This window comes from Daktulosphaira vitifoliae, unplaced genomic scaffold (genome assembly GCF_025091365.1).
Source record: "Daktulosphaira vitifoliae isolate Bord-2020 unplaced genomic scaffold, ASM2509136v1 Scaffold_4, whole genome shotgun sequence".
Classification (NCBI taxonomy): Eukaryota; Metazoa; Arthropoda; class Insecta; order Hemiptera; family Phylloxeridae; genus Daktulosphaira; species Daktulosphaira vitifoliae.
The window spans coordinates 37306069-37322181 of NW_026099575.1; the positions used below are offsets into that span (position 1 = coordinate 37306069).

The 16113-nt window shown below is 25.8% G+C and overlaps 2 protein-coding genes and 1 long non-coding RNA gene across 3 annotated transcripts; 2 read left to right on the forward strand and 1 right to left on the reverse strand.

Moving 5' to 3' along the window:
- Positions 1 to 137: 137 nt before the first annotated feature.
- Positions 138 to 2607, forward strand: LOC126905420 (uncharacterized). The gene is made up of 2 exons (XR_007703996.1): positions 138 to 417; positions 1476 to 2607. It is a non-coding gene; the product is annotated as an uncharacterized LOC126905420 (long non-coding RNA).
- A 425-nt stretch (positions 2608 to 3032) lies between these two features.
- LOC126905402 (phosphoribosyl pyrophosphate synthase-associated protein 2) lies at positions 3033 to 8240 on the reverse strand. Its single transcript, XM_050685064.1, has 7 exons — positions 8004 to 8240; positions 7824 to 7943; positions 4849 to 4958; positions 4602 to 4780; positions 3704 to 3982; positions 3289 to 3435; positions 3033 to 3231 (listed from the first exon to the last, which is right to left on the reverse strand). Exons 1-7 carry the CDS (start codon positions 8078 to 8080, stop codon positions 3073 to 3075), a joined length of 1071 nt encoding a protein of 356 aa, XP_050541021.1. The 5' UTR covers positions 8081 to 8240; the 3' UTR covers positions 3033 to 3072.
- A 2194-nt stretch (positions 8241 to 10434) lies between these two features.
- LOC126905411 (synaptogyrin) lies at positions 10435 to 13864 on the forward strand. The gene is made up of 5 exons (XM_050685083.1): positions 10435 to 10704; positions 11745 to 11982; positions 12071 to 12210; positions 12300 to 12447; positions 12837 to 13864. The coding sequence occupies exons 1-5, from the start codon at positions 10600 to 10602 to the stop codon at positions 12860 to 12862; spliced, it is 657 nt and encodes a 218-aa protein (XP_050541040.1). The 5' UTR covers positions 10435 to 10599; the 3' UTR covers positions 12863 to 13864.
- The last annotated feature ends 2249 nt before the right edge of the window (positions 13865 to 16113 follow it).

Sequence of the window (16113 nt, forward strand, 5' to 3'; positions counted from 1 at the left end):
TACACGGGTATAAGACGGCGGTTAACTATACTTGAAATACCTATACATTATATATCTATATACACAATTCCATATATATATACAAAGCGTGTTATAATGTTCTCGTTCATACACACGATGGTAACGAACCGGTGCGGGTACGCGCTTGCGCACGTTCCGGTACGTAAAAACCATTTTACAGGCTGGCAACTTTGTGAATGTCATATTTCTCGAAAGAATATCCCGACCTGGTATCTCAAATAGTTCATTGAGATATTTTACTTCACTAAGATGTCTTATCATATTAATGATTGAAATATCTAGTTGTTTGAATTGCTCATCTATATTCTAGAACTAATAATATCTTGGTCTATACATGATCCTTTGTACTGCCTCATAAATTTGTGGTATTTAAGAACATAAACTGCATATTATGTAGTAAGTATTACATATAATTGTATATTTATCTCGGAATAAGATTTCTTTTGTTCTGGAGTAAACATTACAAGAATTACCTCAAAATTTATGATTTTCAATTGAAAAGCTTCTCAAGTTATCCTTTTATGAAGGTTAAAAGTGGAAAAAATTTAATCTAAAAAATTTTTACTTTAAAATGTTTTATTTTATCAGCTATGATTCATTTAAATTTAGGGGATGTAAGTATTACTCACGTTGATTTATAAAGTACGTGCAAATTATACGGGTTCTAAACCAATAACCGAGAAGAATATACCGATAGTTCTTATCGGTATACTAAGTATTAATGTTGCTGTATCTACCCGACTACTGTATTATTTGTTAAAACCCCTGAACTTTTAATAGTGATATCTCATTTAGAATTTATTAAAAATGATTTCAATCGAAAAGCTTCTCAAGTTGTCCTTTTGTAGAGGTTAATAGTGGAAAAAGGTAAAGTTTTTTGTGAGATAATACAACCTCTCATAAAACAGTAAAATTTTTAGTTGGCAATGATTCCTAAAAATTATTTTATTCTAGGCGGAAAATTTAAATATCTTTTTTTACTCGTTACATCTTAAAGTGGAAAAATTTTTTGGTGAAATTCGTAAACTTCATTTTCCTTAAAACATATTCCAGACTTGAGTTTAAGATGAAATCAATGAACAAAGGTATTATTAATTAGTATAATAATAATACCAGGTGTCACTGACGATTAAAAAACGTAATTTAATAAAAATAATCAATGTTAAATATTTTTTTATCGTCATTTGATAATGAGCCCAAAACAATGTATATTATCTGAAATTCATTATATAATACGACAGCCTACTTTGAACTCTCTTTAAAACACATTTTTCTTTTTAAGTTTGCATAAACATTTTTACCTGGTTAGATTATATCCAGTGTACTATCATCGGGTATTATACCCGTTTATCTAAGGGCGTATTTAGAAAAACTATTTTGTACATGCTAATTATTTTTACCCCTCTCTAAAAAATACTTTAATGTAGTATGATACATAATTTTCTAAATTTTAGGTGTTAATTCGTCAGATGACAGAGTTAAGATTCCTCTAACATACCTAATTACGCCTATACGTACATTCTGCTATTTAGGTATCCACTAATGGAGTACGAAGGATTGGAAGTTTATTACCCCAAAAATGAGTAATTGCTTTTAAGCTTCAGAATTTTTTTTTTTAAGTTATAACATAGGTTATGATTTGAAGAAATCTCTAATAATAAATATTGGCTGTGCTACTATATTTACCAATACATCACTTGTTTCAATTAAATATTACAATACAACCAAAAACAAAAGATCTATTGGGTTTATTATCGTCCTTATTAAAAGATACAATGTTATAGTCTAATGAACTTATAGAATACTATTATAACCTGATTCTAGCAAAAAAAAAAAAACGATCTGAGAAATTGAATGTATTTTTGAATTCTGATAATGCGGTGTTTTATTTATTAAAAATTATTTTTTTTGTACTGCATAACAGTTGGATAGACAGCATATCTTGAAAGATATACTGTCTATATAAAATAAAAAGAATCTGCTACTAACCATTTTTTTGATAATAACTTCATTTGAAAAAAAAATGTTGTGACATCAAGGTCATGATCTTTATGGTCATCTGGCTATGTCACTATTCCAGAATTTTAAATACAGCACCAGTTCAGAACACTTATAATTACTAGCGCGTAAAGAAGTATATTAAACTAAGGTAAACATTTTCACGACTACTAGTAAATAAATAAATTTATCCACATAATTATAATGGTGCCTAAGTATTAAACAATTAATTTGACAATAGAAATTACAAAATATTTGAACCATTTGTGTCATGAACCTACTAACTCGTGTTTTGCCACCCATTAAAATTTACAGCAGTAACACCCAGATTTTATAATGAGGAAGGGAATTATATAATGTCCCGGTACTCAACCACCCTTTAAAACTGCTATAACATCTGTTATAAATATTGTAGATGATCGGCACAACTACTTTAGTATTAAACTAAGAAATTAATTTTTTGTGTCTAACAGAGACTTACTTAGAAATTTGGCGACCAATGCTAATCAAAGAATATTGATAAGCAAGTAAAACAAAGTTATAAAAAAAATGTTTATGCATGGCTAAAAAAAAAAAAAAAAAATCAAACATTGCTATGTAAAAATCTAATGCCCTTAAACATGTCACTCGTGCGATTGCCTATTTTAGCCCAACCCTCACTAAATACGCCATTGATAACTAATGTTTCAAACTTATTCAGGAGTATATCAGTATATATGAAGTTAGATACTGTTTAAATACTACTTATGAGTATCATTTGTCTTCCATTCAATTATCATTTTTAATGACCTATATAATCTTACTCTAAATTAAGCTTAACAGAAAAAATGGGTAACTTATAAACAAATGATCTTTTTTTTTTAATAAGTGAAAAATATTTTTTTATTTCATAGTGATTCTGACATATTTCAGGATAACAAAAAAATTAAAATTACAACCAATTATGTTGTTTGATTTTTTTTTTTCTTATATTAAGTAATTTTATATTTTAATAAAAGCTAATTCATGCATGATTTAATGATATAATAACAATTTATTATTTTTATTTATTTATTAATCTTCTAATGTTACATTCTTAAATAAATATGACATAGATTCTTTATTATGAATTCTACGAATTGCTTCAGACAGTAAAATACTAATATCTACAGTTTTTATTTTATGACATTGCATTTTTTGAATTTCATGAGGAATCGTGTTTGTGACAACCACCTATAAATAGAAAACATAAGTTAATAAATGATGTTATAGTGAATAACAATAACCTACTTCATCGATAGGAGAAGTTTCAATAAGTCTAGGTGCATCTGATGATAAAAGACCATGAGTAGCCATAACATATATTTTGTATGCACCACGTTCTTTTAACACTTCAGCTGCAGCAACAAATGATGCAACATCATCTACCATATCATCCTAAAACAAAATATTCAGTAAATTATAAATTTAGTATATTTATTGAAATAAAAATTAAATTAAGTTTGCATGAGAAAAATCACAAGTTACTTTTTGATAGTTTGTAGAAGATGAAAAATAAAATATTTGTACTCAGTGACAAATATAAATAACTAAATATATATCATGTATATTAAAATGTCATTTTTGAATTCTATCCTGATTATATTTTTTTTTAAATAATAAGGATAAAATAATATGGATATTGTGTAAAAAAAATGAAACTAACCACCATAATAGCTATGCGACCACCAACATCACCAACAACATTTATAGGAGGTTTTTCTTTAGCAGGATGTTGCGGTACTCCAACACTAACATCCATTGTTCTAGAACGAGAAGTAGAAGGGGGTGGTGAGTTTCTACCATCAACCATATCAGAATCAGATTCTTTTTGTTCACCGTGAATAACTGCAATTCCTAAACGCAAACGTTCAGCATAAGATGTTGCTTTTTTAGCTGAACCTGGATTCCTAGCAACTATTACTGCGTTACGATAATCTGGAATCTATATAATCATAATGTGAAAGACACTATAATTAAAAAGTTAATTTGAAATAAATGAACTTTTTTTTCTTCATAAACGTGTATACATTAATTTAGATTTCATAAAATAATTAAATTCAAAATAATTATCTTAAAAACATTTTTATCTACAAAATCATAGTTTATTATAGAGCTGTAATAATAATTAAAAGATTTAGAAAATTGAAATTCACTTGAAAGTTTGTATAATTTAGATTTATTTTCGACATTAAAATTTAGAGATTAAGTACTAAAATATAAAAATAAATAATTTTACCATAATACTAGAGGTATACAATGAGAGATTCATTAATAATACTATGATTTTAAAGAGCTAAACTTAGTAACTGTTTATTATTACTTATTACGTAAAGCTAACACCCGTGTAGTGTAAAAAAGTTCTTGTGGAAGGTGTATAAAGCAATTATAGACATTACATAAAACACAATAAATTTTAATAATATTATTGAGTTAATAGTTACTTATAAAAGTTTTTAATAAAAATAGTTCTTTACTTCCGTATTCTTATATTTTGTATATTAAATAATATTTAATATACAAATATTATATAAATCTTAGTTTAATTGTCAAAAAGAACTTACACATTCTTGAATATATTGCAAAAGAAATGGTGATGCTCTTAAATTATCAACAGGACACTCAAAAAATCCTTGAATTTCTTTTTGGTGAAGATCCATAGTTATTACATGAGTTAATCCAGAAGAACATAACATTTTAGCTAATAGTTTTGATACAATAGAACCTCGTTTACGCATTTTGCCTAACAAAAAACAATATATAATTAAATTAAAATAACTTATTAAATACTTATAATTAAATGTTTTTTACACTGTTTGCTATATGGAAGATAAGGAATAACACCAACAATGCTTTTAGCAGAAGAAGTTTTGCATGCATATGCCATGATTAAGAGTTCCATTATATTATTATTTACATCTCTGAAAAAATATCATGAAGTTTTTCTTAATTTAAAAAGTTAAAATTCAGTACTAATAGTTCAGAAATAATTATTATAATAAAATATATCTTATTGATAATCTTTGAATAAAATAGTCAACAATTTTTATTTATTTTTTTTTTAAGGAGATTTGAAAAAGTTATAAAAATATATACAAAAGGTAGCAGAATGGGGTCGTGGCACATTATAGATATGGCATAGTTAGGACAAGTCTAGATAATTTTTGGCAATAATTAAAATTACTGTCACAAGAAAAGGTTTTATGCAAATCTGTAGATAGTGTTTAATTCTAAGAAATTAGTGGTTAATTAGCAACATTAACGCGTATTTCCATAATTAAATTCTGATTACACTAATTTATACTATCCATAATAGCAATTAAATTTAATAAGAAATTGATATTTAATAATTTATTATTGTAATTTTTATAGAGAAATAATAAAAAATGATAAATTAGTATACGTATTTTGTTACTTCTATGACAAACGTGTATAAAACTTTGAAGGGCTTGATGCAATTCTTTATGACAAAACATTTTTTGTTACTTCTGAATAAATACACTGGTCTACAAGGAACTTTCATCATAATCAAAAATATATTTTTCTACATCACCTTTTCGCACTGTTTTTAAATATGTAATGAGATTTTTACTATCACTTCTAATTTTTAATATTATTATTATCTATTATTAAATTTAGATAAAAATAAAAATAATTTTTTTTAGAAATTATTTATACAGTAATATGTTACCAACAAATTTGGAATACTATAAACTGGTTGTAGCACATACAAATAGAGTTAAGAAATTAATAAATTACAAAGTAAAATTATTTAATTTTGTAGTTGAAACCTATTATCATATTAAACCTAATTCGACAATAAATACTTTAAAAACATTAAAAATTAATGATTTTATAATGATTTGAGAATGTGGACCTTGTAACTTTTTAATTTATAAAATAGAATTTTTGGGAGTAAAATCTTCAACTAGATATGAATTGTAATCATTTGATTTATCATTGAAAAAAGTGAGAGCTGAGAAAATAAATAATGCCACAAAAAAAAAACTACATAGTAAAATAATTTTAGAATAAATAAGAAATCTATTCTCACGGGGGGAGACTACAGTGATGGAGTCATTGATATTCATTGATAAAAATTAATCTAAGTAGATCAAACAAATTTCGAATTTTTTTCTAACTCAAAAAGAATTAAGAAAAAAATAAAAAGAAGCTATTTCAACAACCAGAATTTGAACTTCGTACCTCAAACATGTAAGACAGCAATCATGCATAACATTTGTTGGTAGATAAAAATGGCAATTTAAGTTAGTTTAAAAGTTATTTTTCTGAACTTAAAAGAAGGAAAAAAATGTTTAATAAGATAAACTTTATATTCTATGTCAATTAGACTTATATAATACAGGGTGATTGATTAACAATGCCTCACAAAGTCTCTCTAAAAATATAAGTTATCTTTTTTTTTATGTTATGAAATATTATGTTTTTATTTTGGGCTGCTCAGTGAGTAAAATTACAGTTTTATGATCATTCCTATGGTTTAAATCAATATCAAATTTCAGTTTTCAAATGGTAACCCTATTTTTTTTTTATATAATCAGATTAGATTTAGTTAAAAATGTTTTCTTTTATCAATTATCAAAGATCTATGATTCATTAAAGTTTAGGGGACATGAGTATTACTCAAGTTGATTTATAAAATATGTGCAAATTATACGGGTTGTAAGCCAATAACCGAGAACAATACACCAATAGTTCTTATCGGTACACTAAATATTAATGTTAGTGTATTTGCCCGACTACTGTTTTATTTGTTAAATCCCCTGAACTTTAAATAGTGACATCTCGTTTAGAATTTATTAAAATTGATTTTTTTTTATGATTAACAAAATTAATAAAAAAAAATGGGTTGCTATTTGAAAAACTAAAGTTGGTATTGATTTAAGGGTTGAGGGATGAAGATGGAATCTTTATTTTTCTTGCCAAGTAGATCAACAAAGATTTATAACAAATAAAATAATTACATATATTATAACACTAATATTTTTAAAGAAAAATTGTGAGACATAATTAGTCAATCACCTTGTATTAAAAAAATCAGTGTACTCCCTTTGAAAGGTATTTTAAAATAAAAGAAAATACAAAACCAAGAATTCTAACACAAAAATAGCATATTTGTAAATATGGTAGCCATTTTCATTATGAAGACAATTTAAAGTTTGAATTTTTTTTTCTTATTAAAGTATATTACATAAGCTATAATTAAAAATATATATATAAATGACAGTATTTCTGGAATATTTTCAAAAGTTACATTAAGAAAGTTAATTTTTTGTAGAAATATATCATTTTAAATTCCAAAACAGATTTTCAAAACATATACCAAAGATAGGTAAATATATAATGTATTCAAAATATTTTTATTCAACAATACTATCATAAAGCCAAGTATTTACGGTATGTTTTCTTTAGATATTTATATTTCATAAATTAAACTCATAAATAATTTACAAAGAAATTTTTCTAGATAAAATAAAATTGGAATAATTATTTATCTTAAGTTTTCACTTTATTTAATAAACAAAATATCTTTTTAAATTGTGCTTCCTGAAGAAAAATTTAATGCATACATATTTGATAAGATAAAAAAGCTTTTTAGACTGTTGAAAATTTATAGATGGTTGTCAGATATTAAATGGCCGAGAACCACTTTTTTAAATATTTACATTAGGAATTAAATTTTAGAATGTTAGGTTTTTTAGCATTTCATTTAATAAATATACCAATGATAATTACATCTAAGAATTATTTCGTAAATTACATACTTAGATCCAGTTTGAACAATGTAGATATCTTTACCCCGAACAGAATCGCTTATCTGTACTGAAGTCTCTCTATTAGTTGTGTATGAAACCGCACATCTTGCTGGCTTTACACCAAGACGTCTAAAAAACAAATTTCATGAAAAAGAACTATTATGATAATATAATCACATAATAAGTTACCGAGCCACTAAATTAGCTAATTCTAAGTGAGAATTTCCGCTGACTATCATAATGTCTGTCGATGTAGCTATGTCCATGACGATGGTGATGGAATATTTGTTATAAATTAATAAAGAATTATAAACCAATTATTTTTTCATATAAATTACACGATTTTCAATATAATTAATACAATTGACACAGTAAAATTTACCACTTATTTATATATAAAGTACAAGAAGCAGATTAAGAAACATTTTACATAGATTAATTTTATAATATTCAAAGACTCTATATTTTTAGAGATAACAATATCAAGTTCAATTGATATTGATAAAGTTATCGAACAAACCTTTTGAACGTTAACGACCTTGTCGTTTATTAGCAAATGAATAATCAATCTATTACAATTAAAAAAAGTAGAGTATTATGTGGGAATAATTAGAATTTTGAAAAACTAGTTGAAATCATTTAGACATGATAATAACAGCTATAATAATAATAATTATTACCAATAAATGATTACTATTAATAATCTTTATTTTGAAAAATAATTTTTCATATATTAACATATAGACGTTATTAATTATTGGTAACGTCTATATGTTAGGAAAACAGTATAAACGTTATTTGAACGAACCGGTCTTTGGGGGCTTCAGTTCCCACAGAAATATTCATAGCACCCACAAATTAATTGAATTTTTGAATGGGTTGTAGATAAAATGTATTATAGTAGAGAACCTTTCCGTCAGGTTTATTAAATAAAATTTAATATTGGGTAGTAACTTTACTTGAAGTACAAATTACAGAAATGAAACTACATATAAAGTAATTATAGTGTAATTTAATTATTAAAATAGAAAGTAATTTTATTTTGTTTTTAATTATAATATTTTAATAATAAATAAGGGTAATTTTGAAAGATTACTCGTTTATTTTAGTCATTTATTTTAAAAGTTCGCACAGCCCTTTTAATAATGACTTATTTAAATTTTTATACTAAAGTGATTTAATATAAAAAAAAATTTCAATTCTACTTCTCATTTTGTAAAAATTTAGGTATTTTTAAGTCATATCTTCTTGATAGGTATTTTTTCACAGCTATTAAGTATGTAATACGCCCTTAAGATAATGATCAAAACTCAAATAATCCCATTCAATTGAATTATGTTTATTTATTATTATATATTTTACATTAATTTAATTCTTGTATAATTATATTGCATTTAATTAAGTAAATCGAGTGAAATCAGTGGCGTATTTAGAAACAGCTAAAAGCATGTGACACTTCCATTAGCAATGCTAAGTTATTATTAAAATGTTTGTTGACATTTTTTTTCGTTTGTAATCGACTAAGAATGCGTTAATATTGTTTCTTTGTAGGAGCGCTAAATATTTCCTATCTTGAGTTTTTTTCATAAATTAACATCAGGATAATGATTATGAATCGTACCTCAGAGTCATCTATGAGGAACCCCAGTCAAAACCCTCTCCCAGAGTCAAAAGCTAAACTAACTAAATGTACCAAGAACCATATCAGTAATGTAAACAAAAACTTATTTTAGGTATTATTCTAAATAACTTTGATGAATTTTTTTTGTAATCTAAACAATTTTCAACTCCTGCAAAAAACGAAATTGTCGTTTATACCCTTTAACTTATTAAAGTTAAATATACCATATAAATTTTAAAAGTCAACAACAAATTACACAGAAACGATCCTACAAAATAAGGAAGTTAGAGAATACCTGAATTTTCATAATTAGTAAAAGAATACTGTACATTATGAATGTACTTAGGTTATATTGAAATTTTCAATTATCTGACCCTTTAAAATAGCGTATTAATGATGAAAATATTTCTACAGTTTTTCGTAATTATTTTTCGATCTTATCATTTTTCAATCGTACTTTTTAAGTTAGTATTCTAAGCGTCACGAATGTTGCCTTATTTATTGAGTTTTAACCCTTAGTATCCTACTTGCTGCAGTTTCACATTGATGTGATTTTTTGCAAATATTTAAATCATTTTACATTTAATTTAATCTTTGTTACGTTACATTTTTATTATCTCTGCTTATTTATAAGCTTTCAATTTATCAAGTTTTAAAATCGTTCGGTGCAAAATGTTATGAGGTATTGTAAGTAATTTTATTTTTTGATGTAACAATAATATTTTTAAAAAATTTCTCAATATATTGCATAATTTTTATAAATAATTTACTTATACAATTAAAAATTAAGAAAGTCAGTTTCATCTATAGGCTTCATAGCCTTTTAAATGTCTGTTATTATGAACAAAATAAAAAGGTATATAGTATTATGTTTCTGGCATCTGCAAGTTTTCACAACGACACACTCTGGTGGCAGCAGTAGTATAGCTTTGAAAAGGCCACCCTCCAATCGTTAGACAACTAACTAATTGACCAAAAAGGCGGATAGGGTAAAAAATCAATGCGCTTGTGTTATCTCGGCCGAGTTTTACCACCATTGATAATGTTAGTTGAATAAATAACAAACAGCTTTTGGTCTTTTTCGTTATTTATTATAAAACACTATATTACTAGGCTTAGTCTCTTAACTAAGTAATCGTTTAGATTACAATTGAAATATTTAAAATGGACACTGGTCCACAAGCTTATGGAGCTGGTAAAGTCGGTGGAGCGTTCGATGTACAAAATTTTGTCCGCAAACCTCATGTGTTCGTTAGATTATTGTCTTTGGTAAGCAAAGAGATTATTATTTTAATATTTTAATGTATTTGACAGATTTATTTTTTTTTTATTTTCTTCGAACTTGATAAGTAATACAAAATTGTCTTCTAAAACCTACAAATGTAATTTAAATTTTTGAGGTACTTCTATTTTTACTATAAAACTAATACTTTAAGTTTTAAATTTTCTATTGTATTATGAGCAATTTGTAAAAAATACTAAAAATAATTTTTTAGAAAAATCAACATTTCTAGTTTGAAATGAATTTTTATTTATAATCCAAAAAGGTTAGATCAGTGAACATTTTTTTATTACAAATTGCAATTGTTATTTTTTAATTGTAATTTTTGATAAAAAATTATAACACTATACCATTGATTTACATTGAACAAACATTTTATCAGAGATAATAGAATTATTATCCTTTCCAAATTATTCATAAATATACAAGTTTAAACTAATCTGGAAATTTAGTTTGTAAGAATAGGATTTAGGTGACTGAGCTCCCTTATTTTTTTTAAATTTCAATGCCAAACTTAAACAACATTTAATATATTTAATTTCTGTTTTTATTATTAACAAATACATTAATAGATTGATATTAAAAACTATAAATTTAATATGAAATTTGTCGTTAATTTTCCGTTTTAAAATTTTAAGCTTTTGGTTATATTTATGCTCGAAAATAATCAAAGACTTCTACAAGAGAGAAAAGATTTAACATTCATATTTCTTTATTTTATATCTGTAATTAACAATGTAGTTAGTGCAAATTAAATATTTATTAATAAATAAGTAGTACATATACGTAAAGACTGTATGTTTCATTAAGAATTTAAACTTACCTACTTAGGACAAAGTATATAAGAACATAATGTGCATTTATTAAGTGTTGAATAATGTTTCTAGCACTTTTCTATTTTGAACCATTTTTTGTTTTATTCACATTACTATATACTTTTCTTAATTTTTAAAAATTTAATTGTTGTTTTATCACATCCTAAAATGTATTTAAATAAAAACACGTTTTGGCTCATTTTATTATCTAGCTATTTGGATTGATTGTTTATTTCTGTGCTTCTTCGGGCTCTTGGACGATTGACCCAAACACCAAAGAAGAAGTATGCATGTTTAAAATGAAGCGTTTCAACTGTCATATAGGAGGTTTTGTTGGGTTTACTTCAGTTATTGTAGCTGCCGTGTTTGTTGGAGGCGAGTATTACTTTGAAAATGTACCATCAGTAAAGAGTCGCAAGCACTATGTTCTTCTTGACCTTGGATTCTCAAGTAAATGATAACATTTTAGTAAAAAAATTATTTTAATCCGATTGTTAAAGTTATTGTTATAAATCAATATAAATGGTTTAATTTTTAGGTCTCTGGGCATTTTGGAATTTTTTGCTGTTCTGTTACTTATCCAACGCTTGGAGCAACACACCCGATTTTTCTGATTCAATAAGCACTGCCAACCCTTCTGCTGCTATTTATTTTACATTATTCGCTATTTTCGTATGGGTTAGTGCTAATATATCATATTTTATTTTATTTTCTCTAATTTATTAAAATCGCTAACGATTGAGTGTATATGATATAATGTTTTACAGGGAACTTCTGCGTACTTTGCTTATCAGAGATACCAGATGGGCGTAGACCCAGCTTTTGTGTCTTCATTTGAAGCCGATCAATTTGGTACTTATGACGAAGCACAAAATAATACTAATCATGAATCACCATTCAATAAACAACTATCAGGTATAATAAAATTAAACAAATCTTTTAATTATAAAAAACATTTTTACGAAAATTGTTGCATCTTGTTCAAAAACATTACTTAAAATGCGACCTAGAGTATATTTGTAATTCAAACCGATCTTGTACAATTGTGTTAAAAAAAAAAATTTCCAAAATAAAATTTTTGTTGAAATTAAAAAAAACTGTCATTAATAACTTTTTTAATGTATTTTAAGAGGTAAAACTTTAAAACTCATTTCATTAATTAAAAAAAAATTGATTTATTGAAACAGCTTCTTAAAAATTAAAATGTATTCTTAAATAAAAATTAATTATATAAAACTTTTGAAGAAAGTGCAGTGTAACATATTGTTGAAAAATGTTTTAAATATTGTTTGTTTTTTGTTTAGGCGAATATCAAACTCAAGCCTACTAATTACAAGAAATTCTTCCAATAAGATATTTATTTATTAAAACCTAATGGATGTTTAAATAAAGAATATTTTAAATGTTTCGAGCAGTGTCTCTGGTTATCCACAAGTTAGCGTTTCTATTTAATATTAAAAATAAGTATAATTTAATAAAATGAATGATAGTTGAGGGTAGTTACAGATTTTTATACACTCGTGTTCCAAACATGCATAATGCCGTAATTGCATTCAGACTAATTTATTTTAGTATAATTTAAATTATTTTTAAATACTGTAACTATTCATGTATTTGAAATTGTTTATGATTGTAAGTTGTTTAATAAACTTAAAAACAAAATTTACGCAAATATTTGCTTTTAATAAATTAAACATAATTTTTACTATTCGAATTCACGATATCACATCCAAACATTTTAACTGTGGAATATATTTTCTTTGGTATTTAAATGTTTTTCAAGTCATTTTATTAATCATATTAAAATTCAAATTCTAAGTAGACTTTTTTTTACAAAAAAAAAAAAACGCTTAATTTATTTATGTCTAATTGTCTAAAGCGTTTTTTATTTAGAAATGATAATTAAAAAAAAGCGTATTAATGTTTTTGTTATTGTTAAAATATTTTCTAATTTAAAATAAATGTAATTTTTCAATTTACTATTTTCAAAAAAGTAATTTAATTTAAATGGTTTTTTGTTGATTTTTTTAATTAATTCATATTTATTGTCAACATAAAATAATAAGGCGATCTAAGATTCTGTTTTAATAATCTGCTGTGTAAAATAGTACTCAAGTTGTAATAACAATAATATGTCAAATTTCTATTTAATATTTATAAATTATTATTATCTTCTAGGCATAGGCAAAATTATGGAGACAGCCTATGATGGTAGTAATTCGAATTCGAATTACTGCGATTCGTCGTTATATACTAAAATGTACAAAAGCGATGATTTTATTTGTAATAAATGTGTACTCGTAGAATAAATAATAAATGAAAACATTAAAATTGTTTTTTTTTTAATAATGCACTAATAAAATGAAGTACTTAACATGATTAAATATAAGTTACTGCTTATTTGTACTTAAAAGTAATTCAAATTTTCCTTTAAAAAACATATATTTATAGATATTTCATTATATTTATTTATAATAATAATTTTAAAACTATAAGATATAACTTTAAGAAATATTTTATAAAATTATTATTTTTTTGAAATACAATGGATAGCATAAATAATTATTTTTTTATTTCTATTGAATAGACAACTAAATCTTTGTTTATTTTTTTAATTAAAAATAAGAAATCTATAAAGCTGAATTACGAACATGTTACGCCTGATGAAATAAAATATGGTAAAGATATTTTTGCTCAATTTCTGTATTCGATACAGCGGTTGAACTGTATCTTAATACAGCATATGTGTATTTTAATAAGGCTAAACTGTTCTACGCAAATAAATCTCCAGATAGATCTATTAAAATGTAGCACCAGGTCAATTCCGAAATTGATATATTTATTCAAAATTTTAACGACATTATCCAGTGATATAAATTTCAAATATAGGAATCTTTAGAATCTGCTCTATTCTGATAGAATTATTTTTAATTGTCACGCTTTATCTTTACTATTATAATTTCCGTGAGGTGGTTTGGATCACTAAAACTTGCAGACGGATTTAATTAAGTTAGATTTGGGCTAGACTTCTTTTTTGTAGAGGTTGGGGTGTGAGCCCCCATCTCATGAGATTCCCAAAGGTACTCGAATCGGTCACCAGCACCGACAGACGTAAAACTACTATCAAAACTTAAAAATAAAAAAATTAAAAATAAATTTACTCGTCTTCCCTCCAATTTATTCGTGTTTTTTTTATAGAGTTCATCAATCAAATCCAGTTAACTGTGTAAAAGGCTTTTTCTAAATCAATAATAATCTATATAAGTAACATAGTTCAACTTTCATCGATGCATATATTTTTTGATGAAACAGAATTTGTAAAACAAAATAAAATAAGGTTTAATATTGTAATATAGTCTTCTTTTTTCTCGCCCTAATCCTAACTACTAGAGGTCAGCATCCCTTATCCTAAACGGTCACTTGAAACGATTAGCCCTATCATCTACGCTCACATTAGCCGTCCTTATATCGCATTCAATGACATCCCTCCATCTCTTTTTTGGTCTTCCTCTACCTCTTCTTCCTTCAACATTCATTTCTATAGCTGTTCTTACAGATTTCGATTCCTCATTCCTCATAACATGACCAAACCATCTACGTCTATTTTCTCTCATATTATCGACGATTGACGCTACACCTATATTCCCTTTTCTATGTTCATTCCGTATCTTATCTTTTCTAGTCATTCCACAAATCCATCTAAGCATTCAAAACCATCTCTGCTTCACTAAATTTCTGTTCTATTCTCTTTTCAACCACTTAACACTCAAACTTACCTTTCAGCCTTTTATCGCATAATACACAAAACGCTTGTCTCCACTTCACCCACCCGTATATAATCCTGTGTTCTTACATCCTCGTCAATACTACCATTTTTCTGCACAACTGATCTTAAATACTTAAAACTTTCCATCTCTCCAATCATGTACTCGCTTATTTTCATTGATCTCCTCATTTCACCTACCTCGTGTTTTCCTTTGTCAGACTCGTACTCTATATATTCTGTCTTACTCCTACATATTCTTTTTGCTTTTGTATAGTCTCTTCCCACTACACCACAACCCCAGTACCATCAGTTTATGTTGTGAAGTAATACTCTCGCCTAGTATAACTTTACAATCTTTTACTTGCTTTACACTCTTTCTTTTCTACATAAAATAATCAATCTGTGATCTATTACTCCCACTCTCATAAGTTATATAATGTTCTTCCCTTTTTTTAAAATAAGTATTAACCACAGCAAGATCATACGTTAATACGAAATCCAGGATTATTTCTCCAGCCTCATTCTTCCCACTATAACCATACCCTCCATGTATTCTTTCATATCCTCTCCTCTCATTACCTACATGTCCATTCATATCTCCACCTATCACCGCACCCTCATTACCTTGCATCACCACATCCATCTCTCTCCGAATTTTTTCCTTTTCTATTTCAGCACATCCTACATGGTCATAGACACTTATTACATTTAGCACTTTTCCTTAAAAATTAATTTTAATACTATAATTCTGTCACTTTTCCTAGCTACTTTTACTACTTTACTTTTCATTTCATCGTCCATAATTATTCCTACAC

What these genes read in the sequence shown, in the direction of transcription:
- LOC126905402 (XM_050685064.1), bottom strand. Translation starts at nt 8,080, where the DNA reads ATGGACATAGCTACATCGACAGACATTATGATAGTCAGCGGAAATTCT. An exon ending in TTAGCTAATTTAGTGGCTCG is followed by an intron (nt 7,944 to 8,003) that starts GTAACTTATTAT and finishes TTTGTTTTTTAG; the next exon opens with ACGTCTTGGTGTAAAGCCAG. An exon ending in TCTTCCATATAGCAAACAGT is followed by an intron (nt 4,781 to 4,848) that starts GTAAAAAACATT and finishes GTTTTTTGTTAG; the next exon opens with GCAAAATGCGTAAACGAGGT.
- LOC126905411 (XM_050685083.1), top strand. Translation starts at nt 10,600, where the DNA reads ATGGACACTGGTCCACAAGCTTATGGAGCTGGTAAAGTCGGTGGAGCG. An exon ending in TATTCGCTATTTTCGTATGG is followed by an intron (nt 12,211 to 12,299) that starts GTTAGTGCTAAT and finishes AATGTTTTACAG; the next exon opens with GGAACTTCTGCGTACTTTGC. An exon ending in ATTCAATAAACAACTATCAG is followed by an intron (nt 12,448 to 12,836) that starts GTATAATAAAAT and finishes TTTTTTGTTTAG; the next exon opens with GCGAATATCAAACTCAAGCC.